At 44.3% G+C, this 12,557-nt stretch overlaps 1 protein-coding gene across 3 annotated transcripts in view; it reads right to left on the reverse strand.

Moving 5' to 3' along the window:
* Positions 1 to 7,265: 7,265 nt before the first annotated feature.
* fam185a (family with sequence similarity 185 member A) overlaps positions 7,266 to 12,557 on the reverse strand; it is a 99,160-nt gene continuing 93,868 nt past the window's right edge. For all 3 annotated transcript variants that reach the window (XM_072471336.1, XM_072471335.1, XM_072471334.1), the window contains 2 exons: positions 8,977 to 9,111; positions 7,266 to 7,715 (listed from right to left, as the gene is read on the reverse strand). In XM_072471336.1, the coding sequence (XP_072327437.1) occupies positions 7,597 to 7,715; positions 8,977 to 9,111 (254 nt within the window). In that variant the 3' untranslated portion in view covers positions 7,266 to 7,596. The remainder of the gene's footprint in view (positions 7,716 to 8,976; positions 9,112 to 12,557) is intronic.

Genomic DNA, 12,557 nt, shown 5'->3' on the forward strand with positions numbered 1-12,557 from the left:
GCACAGGAACAGGCCCTTCGGCCCTCCAAGCCCGTGCCGACCATGCTGCCCGACTAAACTACAATCTGCTACACTTCCTGGGTCCGTATCCCTCTATTCCCATCCTATTCATGTATTTGTCAAGATGCCCCTTAAATGTCACTATCGTCCCTGCTTCCACCACCTCCTCCGGTAGCGAGTTCCAGGCACCCACTACCCTCTGTGTAAAAAACTTGCCTCATACATCTACTCTAAACCTTGCCCCTCTCACCTTAAACCTATGCCCCCTAGTAATTGACCCCTCTACCCCAGGGAAAAGCCTCTGACTATTCACTCTGTCTATGCCCCTCATAATTTTGTAGACCTCTATCAGGTCGCCCCTCAACCTCCTTCGTTCCAGTGAGAACAAACCGAGTTTATTCAACCGCTCCTCATAGCTAATGCCCTCCATACCAGGCAACATTCTGGTAAATCTCTTCTGCACCCTCTCTAAAGCCTCCACATCCTTCTGGTAGTGTGGCGACCAGAATTGAACACTATACTCCAAGTGTGGCCTAACTAAGGTTCTATACAGCTGCAACATGACTTGCCAATTCTTATACTCAATGCCCCGGCCAATGAAGGCAAGCATGCCGTATGCCTTCTTGACTACCTTCTCCACCTGTGTTGCCCCTTTCAGAGATCTGTGGACCTGTACTCCTAGATTTCTTTGACTTTCAATACTCTTGAGGGTTCTACCATTCACTGTATATTCCCTACCTGCATTAGACCTTCCAAAATGCATTACCTCACATTTGTCCGGATTAAACTCCATCTGCCATCTCTCCGCCCAAGTCTCCAAACAATCTAAATCCTGCTGTATCCTCTGACAGTCCTCATCGCTATCCGCAATTCCACCAACCTTTGTGTCGTCTGCAAACTTACTAATCAGACCAGTTACATTTTCCTCCAAATACAAACGGCAAAGGTCCCAGCACTGATCCCTGCGGAACACCACTGGTCACAGCCCTCCAATTAGAAAAGCATCCTTCCATTGCTACTCTCTGCCTTCTATGACCTAGCCAGTTCTGTATCCACCTTGCCAGCTCACCCCTGATCCCGTGTGACATCTCCTTTTGTACTAGTCTACCATGAGGGACCTTGTCAAAGACCTTACTAAAGTCCATATAGACAACATCCACTGCCCTACCTGCATCAATCATCTTAAGTGACCTCCTCGAAAAACTCTATCAAGTTAGTGAGACACGACCTCCCCTTCACAAAACCATGCTGCCTCTCACTAATACGTCCATTTGCTTCCAAATGGGAGTAGATCCTGTCTTGAAGAATGCTCTCCAGTAATTTCCCTATCACTGAAGTAAGGCTCACCGGCCTGTAGTTCCCTGGATTATCCTTGCTACCCTTCTTAAACAGAGGAACAACATTGGCTATTCTCCAGTCCTCCGGGACATTCCCTGAAGACAGTGAGGATCCAAAGATTTCTGTCAAGACCTCAGCAATTTCCTCTCCAGCCTCCTTCAGTATTCTGGGGTAGATCCCATCAGGCCCTGGGGCCTTATCTACCTTAATATTTTTTAAGACACCCAACACCTCGTCTTTTTGGATCTCAATGTGACCCAGGCTATCTACACACCCTTCTCCAGACTCAACATCTACCAATTTCTTCTCTTTGGTGAATACTGATGCAAAGTATTCATTTAGTACCTCGCCCATTTCCTCTGGCTCCACACATAGATTCCCTTGCCTATCCTTCAGTGGGCCAACCCCTTCCCTGGCTACCCTCCTGCTTTTTATGTACGTGTAAAAAGCCTTGGGATTTTCCTTAACCCTATTTGCCAATGACTTTTCGTGACCCCTTCTAGCCCTCCTAACTCCTTGCTTAAGTTCATAGATAGATAGAACAATACAGCGCAGTACAGGCCCTTCGGCCCACGATGTTGCACCGAAACAAAAGCCATCCAACCTACACTATGCCATTATCATCCATATGTTTATCCAATAAACTTTTAAATGCCCTCAATGTTGGCGAGTTCACCACTGTAGCAGGTAGGGCATTCCACGGCCTCACTACTCTTTGCGTAAAGAACCTACCTCTGACCTCTGTCCTATATCTATTACCCCTCAGTTTAAAGTTATGTCCCCTCGTGCCAGCCATATCCATCCGCGGGAGAAGGCTCTCACTGTCCACCCTATCCAACCCCCTGATCATTTTGTATGCCTCTATTAAGTCTCCTCTTAACCTTCTTCTCACCAACGAAAACAAGCTCAAGTCCATCAGCCTTTCCTCATAAGATTTTCCCTCCATACCAGGCAACATCCTGGTAAATCTCCTCTGCACCCGCTCCAAAGCCTCCACGTCCTTCCTATAATGCGGTGACCAGAACTGTACGCAATACTCCAAATGCAGCCGTACCAGAGTTCTGTACAGCTGCAACATGACCTCCCGACTCCGGAACTCAATCCCTCTACCAATAAAGGCCAACACTCCATAGGCCTTCTTCACAACCCTATCAACCTGGGTGGCAACTTTCAGGGATCTATGTACATGGACACCTAGATCCCTCTGCTCATCCACACTTTCAAGAACTTTACCATTAGCCAAATATTCCGCATTCCTGTTATTCCTTCCAAAGTGAATCACCTCACACTTCTCTACATTAAACTCCATTTGCCACCTCTCGGCCCAGCTCTGCAGCTTATCTATATCCCTCTGTAATCTGCTACATCCTTCCACACTATCGACAACACCACCGACTTTAGTATCGTCTGCAAATTTACTCACCCACCCTTCTGCGCCTTCCTCTAGGTCATTGATAAAAATGACAAACAGCAACGGCCCCAGAACAGATCCTTGTGGTACTCCACTTGTGACTGTACTCCATTCTGAACATTTCCCATCAACCACCACCCTCTGTCTTCTTTCAGCTAGCCAATTTCTGATCCACATCTCTAAATCACCCTCAATCCCCAGCCTCTGTATTTTTTGCAATAGCCTACCGTGGGGAACCTTATCAAACGCTTTGCTGAAATCCATATACACCACATCAACTGCCCTACCCTCGTCTACCTGTTCAGTCACCTTCTCAAAGAACTCAATAAGGTTTGTGAGGCATGACCTACCCTTCACAAAGCCATGCTGACTATCCCTGATCATATTATTCCTATCTAGATGATTATAAATCTTGTCTCTTATAATCCCCTCCAAGACTTTACCCACTACAGACGTGAGGCTCACCGGCCTATAGTTGCCGGGGTTGTCTCTGCTCCCCTTTTTGAACAAAGGGACCACATTTGCTGTCCTCCAGTCCTCTGGCACTATTCCTGTAGCCAATGATGACATAAAAATCAAAGCCAAAGGTCCAGCAATCTCTTCCCTGGCCTCCCATAGAATCGTAGGATAAATCCCATCAGGTCCCGGGGACTTATCTATTTTCAGCCTGTCCAGAATTGCCAACACCTCTTCCCTACGTACCTCAATGCCATCTATTCTATTAGCCTGGGGCTCAGCATTCTCCTCCACAACATTATCTTTTTCCTGAGTGAATACTGACGAAAAATATTCATTTAGTATCTCGCCTATCTCTTCAGACTCCACACACAATTTCCCATCCCTGTCCTTGACTGGTCCTACTCTTTCCCTAGTCATTCGCTTATTCCTGACATACCTATAGAAAGCTTTTGGGTTTTCCTTGATCCTTCCTGCCAAATACTTCTCATGTCCCCTCCTTGCTCGTCTTAGCTCTCTCTTTAGATCCTTCCTCGCTACCTTGTAACTATCCATCGCCCCAACCGAAACTTCACACTTCATCTTCACATAGGCCTCCTTCTTCCTCTTAACAAGAGATTCCACTTCCTTGGTAAACCACGGTTCCCTCGCTCGATGCCTTCCTCCCTGTCTGACCGGTACATACTTATCAAGAACACGCAGTAGCTGATCCTTGAACAAGCCCCACTTATCCAGTGTGCCCAGCACTTGCAGCCTACTACTCCACCTTACCCCCCAAGTCACGTCTAATGGCATCATAATTGCCCTTCCCCCAGCTATAACTCTTGCCCTGCGGTGTATACTTATCCCTTTCCATCATTAACGTAAACGTCACCGAATTGTGGTCACTGTCCCCAAAGTGCTCTCCTACCTCCAAATCCAACACCTGGCCTGGTTCATTACCCAAAACCAAATCCAACGTGGCCTCGCCTCTTGTTGGCCTGTCAACATATTGTTTCAGGAAACCCTCCTGCACACACTGTACAAAAAACGACCCATCTATTGTACTCGAACTATATCTTTTCCAGTCAATATTTGGAAAGTTAAAATCTCCCATAATAACTACCCTGTTACTTTCGCTCATATCCAGAATCATCTTCGCCATCCTTTCCTCTACATCCCTAGAACTATTAGGAGGCCTATAAAAAACTCCCAACAGGGTGACCTCTCCTTTCCTGTTTCTAACTTCAGCCCATACTACCTCGGCAGAAGAGTCCCCATCTAGCATCCTCTCCGCCACCGTAATACTGCTCTTGACTAGCAGCGCCACACCTCCCCCTCTTTTGCCTCCTTCTCTGAGCTTACTAAAACACCTAAACCCCGGAACCTGCAACATCCATTCCTGTCCCTGCTCTATCCATGTCTCCGAAATGGCCACAACATCGAAGTCCCAGGTACCAACCCACGCTGCCAGTTCCCCTACCTTGTTTCGTATACTCCTGGCATTGAAGTAGACACACTTCAAACCACCTACCTGAACACTGGCCCCCTCCTGCGATGTCAAATCTGTGCTCCTGACCTCTATACTCTCATTCTCCCTTACCCTAAAACTACAATCCAGGTTCCCATGCCCCTGCTGCATTAGTTTAAACCCCCCCAAAGAGCACTAACAAATCTCCCCCCCAGGATATTTGTGCCCCTCAGGTTCAGATGTAGACCATCCTGTCTGTAGAGGTCCCACCTTCCCCAGAAAGAGCCCCAGTTATCCAAAAATCTGAATCCCTCCCGCCTGCACCATCCCTGTAGCCACGTGTTTAAATGCTCTCTCTCCTTATTCCTCATCTCACTATCACGTTCCTTCCTACTTTCCTTATATTCCACGCAGGCTTCGTCTGTTCCCAGCCTTTTAGCCCTGACAAATGCCTCCTTTTTCTTTTTGACGAGGCCTACAATATCCCTCGTTATCCAAGGTTCCCGCAAATTGCCGTATTTATCCTTCTTCCTCACAGGAACATGCCGGTCCTGAATTCCTTTCAACTGACACTTGAAAGCCTCCCACATGTCAGATGTTGATTTGCCCTCAAACATCCGCCCCCAATCGAGGTTCTTCAGTTCCCGCCTAATATTGTTATAATTAGCCTTCCCCCAATTTAGCACATTCATCCTAGGACCACTCTTATCCTTGTCCACCAGTACTTTAAAACTTACTGAATTGTGGTCACTGTTACCGAAATGCTCCCCTACTAAAACATCTACCCCCTGGCCGGGCTCATTCCCCAATACCAGGTCCAGTACCGCCCCTTCCCTAGTTGGACTGCCTACATATTGTTTTAAGAAGCCCTCCTGGATGCTCCTTACAAACTCCGCCCCGTCTAAGCCCCTGGCACTAAGTAAGTCCCAGTCAATATTGGGGAAGTTGAAGTCTCCCATCACCACAACCCTGTTGTTTTTACTCTTTTCCAAAATCTGTCTACCTATCTGCTCCTCTATCTCCCGCTGGCTGGTGGGAGGCCTGGCGTAAACCCCCAAAATTGTGACTGCACTCTTCTTATTCCTGATCTCTACCCATATAGCCTCACTGCCCTCTGAGGTGTCCTCCCGCAGTACAGCTATGATATTCTCCGTGTTCAGCAACTTCTCCCTGTCTGCTCCGCCTCAGAGCCCCACTGTCACTATTCCCTAGTTCTCCCTCAATGCTCTCACCTTTTGACCTATTGCTCCCGTGCCCACCCCCCTGCCATACTAGTTTAAACCCTCCCGTGTGACACTAGCAAACCTCGCGGCCAGGATATTTATGCCTCTCTGGTTTAGATGCAACCCGTCCTTATATAGGTCACACCCGCCCCGGTAGAGCTCCCAGTGGTCCAGATAACGGAAACCCTCCCTCCTACACCAGCTGTTTAGCCACGTGTTTAGCTGCTCTATCTTCCTATTTCTAGCCTCACTGGCACGTGGCACAGGGAGTAATCCCGAGATTACAACCCTAGAGGTCCTGTCTTTTAACTTTCTGCCTAGCTCCCTGAACTCCTGCTGCAGGACCTCATGCCCCTTCCTGCCTATGTCGTTAGTACCAATATGTACAACGACCTCTGCCTGTTTGCCCTCCCCCTTCAGGATGCCCTCTACCCGTTCAGAGAAATCCTGGACCCTGGCACCAGGGAGGCAACATACCATCCTGGAGTCTCTTTCACATCCACAGAAGCGCCTATCTGTGCCCCTGACTATAGAGTCCCCTATTACTATTGCTTTTCTGCGCTTTGACCCTCCCTTCTGAACATCAGAGCCAGCCGTGGTGCCACTGCTCTGGCTGCTGCTGTTTTCCCCTGATAGGCTATCCCCCCCGACAGTATCCAAAGGGGTATACCTGTTCGAGAGGGGGACAACCACAGGGGATTCCTGCACTGACTGCCTGCCCTTTCTGGTGGTCACCCATTTCTCTGCCTGCACCTTGGGTGTGACCACATTTATATAACTGCGATCTATGACGCTTTCTGCCACCTGCATGCTCCTAAGTGCATCCAATTGCTGCTCCAACCGAACCATGCGGTCTGTGAGGAGCTCCAGTTGGGTGCACTTTCTGCAGATGAAGCCATCCGGGACGCTGGAAGCCTCCCGGACCTGCCACATCTCAGTCAGAGCACTGGGTTGTTCTTTAACTACCGTCTGTAAAAACAGATCTATCTCAGAAACAAAAACCATGCAAGCTGCTGCTACTCTGCTGACTCAAGAGATCTCCATTCCACAGAAGCCATTTTTTCACCTGTTGCTGCTTTGCCCGTGTTTTAAGTTTCAAACACGTTTGTTACATTGAAAGTTGTCCGTAGTTTATAAAACTTTGCATGTTCATGGTTAACGTGCAACTTTATAGATTACAACATTGGTTATTTAGGACAGTCACAAGTGCGCACTTTTCTTTCAAGTGTTCATTTTTTGGGATGTCTCATTTGTACAGTTTTCACTGTAATTCAAATATATTCTTCATGGATTGATCGGTGACCTGTGTTACAGGTAGCTTCCATAAAAGATCAAATAAGCTTGCAGCAACAAAAGTTTTAGCAATCAATCTGCAATAAGGCAAAAGTTGTTGAGTATTTTGTTTATATTTATTGAGAAAGTTATTAAAATTATGGTACAGGTCCAGGATTGTGACTATACAAAAAGGTAACTGCAACCATTGCATTATCATCTTAATACTTTATTCTGTTTATTCAAAGAAATTAAATGTTAAAAACACCCAAATACTTGCAAACACTTGACTATAATTAGGGTCAATTTTGTTTTTACAGTTTATGAGATGTGGTGATAATGAACATGATTAAAATAATTTTCTTTGCAACTGAAGTATTACAAGTGCATCTAAAGATTTTATATGGAACTTGTAACTCATCAATAAAGTGAAAACAAAAATCCACTCAGCGTAAGGACTTTAGTTTGAGAGATTCAATCCAACTTTGGCTTTTAATGTTCAGCATACCACGCACTGCATGAGCCTTGATTAAATGAGAACCTTCTTCTGTACCATTCAGAAAAGCTGAAACCACAGAGGAAAAATGCATAATTTATTGAAACATGTAGAACAATACTTTTCCACCTCACAAGTAACATTTGTACCAACAGTTTATTCTTTCTGCAACATTTTTGGGGGAAATTTCTTCCCACTGTCCCTCCCTGCAAGGTCACTGTTTATTAAAGTATAGTTATCGTTGCTTTGTTTAATTCATCTATTTTAAATGGTTTTGGTTATTGATTTATTTTAAGCCTATTGTTTTTATAAAAATCACAAATGTGGCCTGCATATATTTATTTGTACAGTCTGCATTTTCTTTTAAGAAAGAAGGTTAATTTTGACAGGATAAACTTTGAATATTTCAACCACTAGTTTGGTTACAAACAATTTAAACAAAATACTGCAAATGCTTAAAATCCAAAATAAAAACAAAGAGGTGGAAATACTCAGCACGTCTGATGGCAAACATAGGGAGGAAAACAGAATTAATGTTTCAGGTTGATGATGATTCATCAGAAAGGTCATCGACCTGGAACTTTAACTGCTTTTTTCTCCACTAAATATATTTTTATACGTCTTCCTTGCACTTGGATAATTAGTAACACTTTATTTACATATTTCAATATTATTGTCCAGATTCAAAGGCATTGAAAGGCTCTCCAAGACTGTCCATGGAAATAACATTGTATTTGCTTTAATGATACACGATACAAATATTTACTCAATGTTTCGAAAAGAGTCCAATGCTCATGTTGTTTTTCAAGACACTAAACAAGTATGGAACAAGTTTAAAGATTAAAAATAGGTTTTAATTTGAAGGATGGTGATGTGAAACAGCACACTGAAATACCAAGAGAGTGCACTATATTTTAGTGCCAGCTGTGCACTAGAGTTTCTGATTAGGCAAAACAAAATTGTAAATAGGAAAAAATGGGAATAAATTATACTTCAACATACTCAAAGATATTACTATCTCTCAGCAGGGTTTGGAAAAAGCTTACAGAATCATGATTAATAATGAAACAAAACAAATGGTAGAAATTTGGATGAGAAAAATTATGCAATTTCATTTTTCAATTATTTTGTTTTAAATTATTTTAGCCAACATTTTGCCAGAGGCAAAAAATTGGCAACCAAATATAGCATAGAGCAGAATTCATTATTTAATGGGGCAATTTTTCTAAAATGCTACTCTTACAAAAGACAGCAGACAATAATTCAATTTCTTGTATATGGAGAATTCACACGTAACTTTAGATTTCATTCCTCTAAAGGTTCATCTTACCATGAATAATTTGGTGATCTTGTTGTGTGCTGTTACCAATGTCCTTCAACTGAATCTCAGGACTGACCTCTACTATGGCTCCTGATAATTGTAGCTCAGCTCTTAGAGCTTTGGGCACTTTTAATGTGATAGAACCTGCCAAGATCAAGACAACTTTTAAAAATGAGGGAAAAATTAACATATACACTCCATAAAAATATAAGTAAATAAATCTTTAAAATGTCAATAGCATAGTCCATGTAAAATATTAGTATCAACAATTTATATATATATCCAGATAAATATACTGTCTCACTTGTGAATATACTGCTTTGAATCAATAGCTGCACTAACTTCTTAGAAGCAAGAAATTGCAAAATATACTGTAAAGAAGTTATCATGTCAGAACTGTTTTCAAGCAACGAACAAACGTTAAAGGAGCTGTAAGTTTTAGCTGAAATGTTAATTTTGGGACTTGACAGCGAAGTATTCCGTACTCAGTTTCTTGTAGAAAATAAAGTAACATTTACATTGTGAGCCCCTAACGGTGTTAATCAGGTAGCTGAGCACGTGTACCAGATTTAATTTCTGGTTTGTGCCATGATAGTGGTGGTAGGACAGATACAGTTGGCCTCAGGACCCCACGGTATAAGAGATCATGGGCTGGATTCTCCATTTCGGGAAATATGTCCCCACGCCGCCGTGAAAATTTACGCCAGAAAAACTGGTGTCAAAAGGCCACAGATTCACAGCCTTGCTGGGGGCTAGCTGACAGCTGTCGTGGAGCTCTCAACTCCAGCTGCCGAAACGCCCCCCCGCACTTCCAGGTCAGAGGCTGTGCATGCGCATGGCGGCGGCCGCATCGTGCTCCATGGCGGACTCAGATCGTGGACCTGGACCATGGAAATAGTGCCCCCGATCGGAATTGCCCGCTCGAAAATACCCCAGTCCCGTATGAGGCCCACTCTGCCCTCCGATCGGACCGCCCCCGGCTATGTCCGCAGCCGCCTCGCGAGTATCTCGAATGGCAGGACCATGAGTGATCCACGCCATCGGGAATTTGGCCCTTCGGGGCGGAGAATAGTGGGGCGGGCCTCTGGCAATCGCCTCTGGGGGTTGATAATCGACGTGCCGTACTCCCGTGTACGCTGCTTTTCGGGGGGGCGGAGAATCACTGAACCAACGCCGGTCCCGATTCCATGTGGGAAACTGGATTCCCCGCCCCGGCACCAAACGCGATTTCAGCATCGGGGTGCGAAGAATCGAGCTTCATGTTCTAGGAATTTCAGTCGCATTGCAGCTCCTCAAGGAACAAGCACTTTTAATCCCTATACAGTGCACTCAATTTTCCAGTTATGTCCACCCCAAGACAGGAAATACCCGACGGTCAAATAGACCTTTAAATGGTCCATCGAAATTCCTGTCCTGCCCGCGACAATTTCTGCGCTGGGCAGGATCAGAAATTTTAACCCCAGTGACTTAAATACAATTTTGATGACAGGAAGGTGCCCAGTAAAGGTGAGTGGATAGATGGGATTAATGATGCAGCAAGCTCTCAACCTAAAATCAGCTTCCATCACCTGGTTTTGAAACACCAAAATACCTGAATATGTATCTTCAACTAGGTGGCTATGTTTTGTTTCACTCAAAATTGTGGCTCATTCACCAATTCATTCACAGAACTGGTTCCTTACTTCCTGCTCAGCATTTCACAACAGGTAGAATGCAGTCTACTCTGTGGTATTCCTGTATCTCCTCCTGGTGCTCAAACGGTCTCTTCAATCCCTTTTTAAATGAGAAACCTGCTTGAATAGATTCTCATCAAGCCTATGACACCTCATCCACAAGCAGGAAGAGGCCCTTCAAATCATTTGGGTGGATGGAGCCCACTGAGGAATAGGCAAACGACATCTTTGTGGCTTCAGATCAGTTCAGCAAAATAAATATTCTGTTCAATATTGTACTCTTGGTGGTACGTAACATTCCATAAATGGCTCAACTCATATCTTGCCCTCTGCTGCTAGGCGCTGCAGTATCTACACACCACTGAAACAAAATTCTTCTCTTTCTGTAAGTAGCCTCCCAAGCATCAGTTAATGATCCGGAAAAGGACTGATTATGTCTTCAGCCCCAACCAGCACCATGCCAAATCGATCCACTTCAGAGGGGAATATTTAAAGCAGTGTTCTCCAACCTTTTTAAACACAAGCTCACTTTTAGAATTTAGATGCAGCCCACGATTTACTCGTAAACATATGACTTACTAAAACCCCCAAAAATGTACGCTGCACACAACACTCACATACTCTTTGTGCGACATCTGTGCTTACACACCATCTGTGAGTGCTGTGAAATCTTGATTGCAGTTTGAGATGGCCAGTCATACACAGTCCATCAGATGGGCATCTGTGAGACCAGTGCGATACTTGGACTTGATAATTTACATCTGGGAAAAAGCCATCGCACAAGAAGTATGTGGAAAAGGCTTTCACCTTCAGTGCACAGGATGTCAGAAGGTGAGGGTACTTCTCTCTGTTTTCAGTCCCCAAACGTCTTTGTCCCTTGACCAACTTTCAGCTCTATGTTATTTTGCATGGTCTTGATTGCCATGTCAAGTCCACTACTCTGTTCAAACTCCTGCTGATATTTTGCTGTCAGTTCTCTAATGTCCACTTGAAGAAAAGGATTTCAGTCAAACATAATGATTTGTTCCATCTTGTCTAACTCCTGAAATAGTCTGTTGAATTCCTTTTTCAATTTGTTCAGGTGGTCACAGAATCTGTTTAGCTGGAGCACTTTCTGATTGACCTTTTGTTGGATTTTCTCCGGTAAGTGCTCAGTAATTTTGTTCTTTAACTGGAAGGACCTGAGGCTCAGTTTCAACTTGAATATATTCATGCACTGATCATGCATTCCAAGTCTCTGTCCCTCCCCTGCAGCTCGCGATTCAGTTTGTTCAATTTTGCAGTTATGTCTGTAAGAAGTGCCAAGTCTAGCAACCACACATTATCTGACAGCTCGCTGTACATCTCATTTATTTATTTAAGAAAAGTGACAATTTAAGGGAACAGATCTAAAAATCTTTGGAAGACTATTTCTCCACTTAACCATCTCACATCTACATAAAGGAATGTCTCACTGTAGGTGGCATCAAGCTCATCCAACTCTGCCACAAATTGAGTTGACAATCTTGACAACAACTTATTATATGAGCAAAGTCAATAACCTTGCTAGTTAGCGCTTGTTGATGGATAACAGTGGGAATTCAGGATCATTTCTGCAAAGTGCAACAAAACCTGCAATGACACCCAGCATTGACGATGCACCATCGGGTGTGACAGACCAGTTTCTCAATCAGAATGTTTTTCTCTGTCATATATCTTTTGAATTTGTTGTAGACATCCTCGCCTTTTGTCCTCTGAGCGGCAAAATATTGAACAAGTCCTCCTTTGTTGTTGAGTCTTTGAGTGCTATGTGAACTAAAACAATCAGCTGAGCCATATCCATCATGTCTACTGATTCATCAAACTGCAGTGAGAAACATTCACATTCCGACAAGCCTTGGTGCATTGTCTGAGACATGTCTTCAGACAGTGATTCCA

Source organism: Scyliorhinus torazame, chromosome 13 (assembly GCF_047496885.1).
Source record: "Scyliorhinus torazame isolate Kashiwa2021f chromosome 13, sScyTor2.1, whole genome shotgun sequence".
In the NCBI taxonomy this organism is placed as follows: Eukaryota; Metazoa; Chordata; class Chondrichthyes; order Carcharhiniformes; family Scyliorhinidae; genus Scyliorhinus; species Scyliorhinus torazame.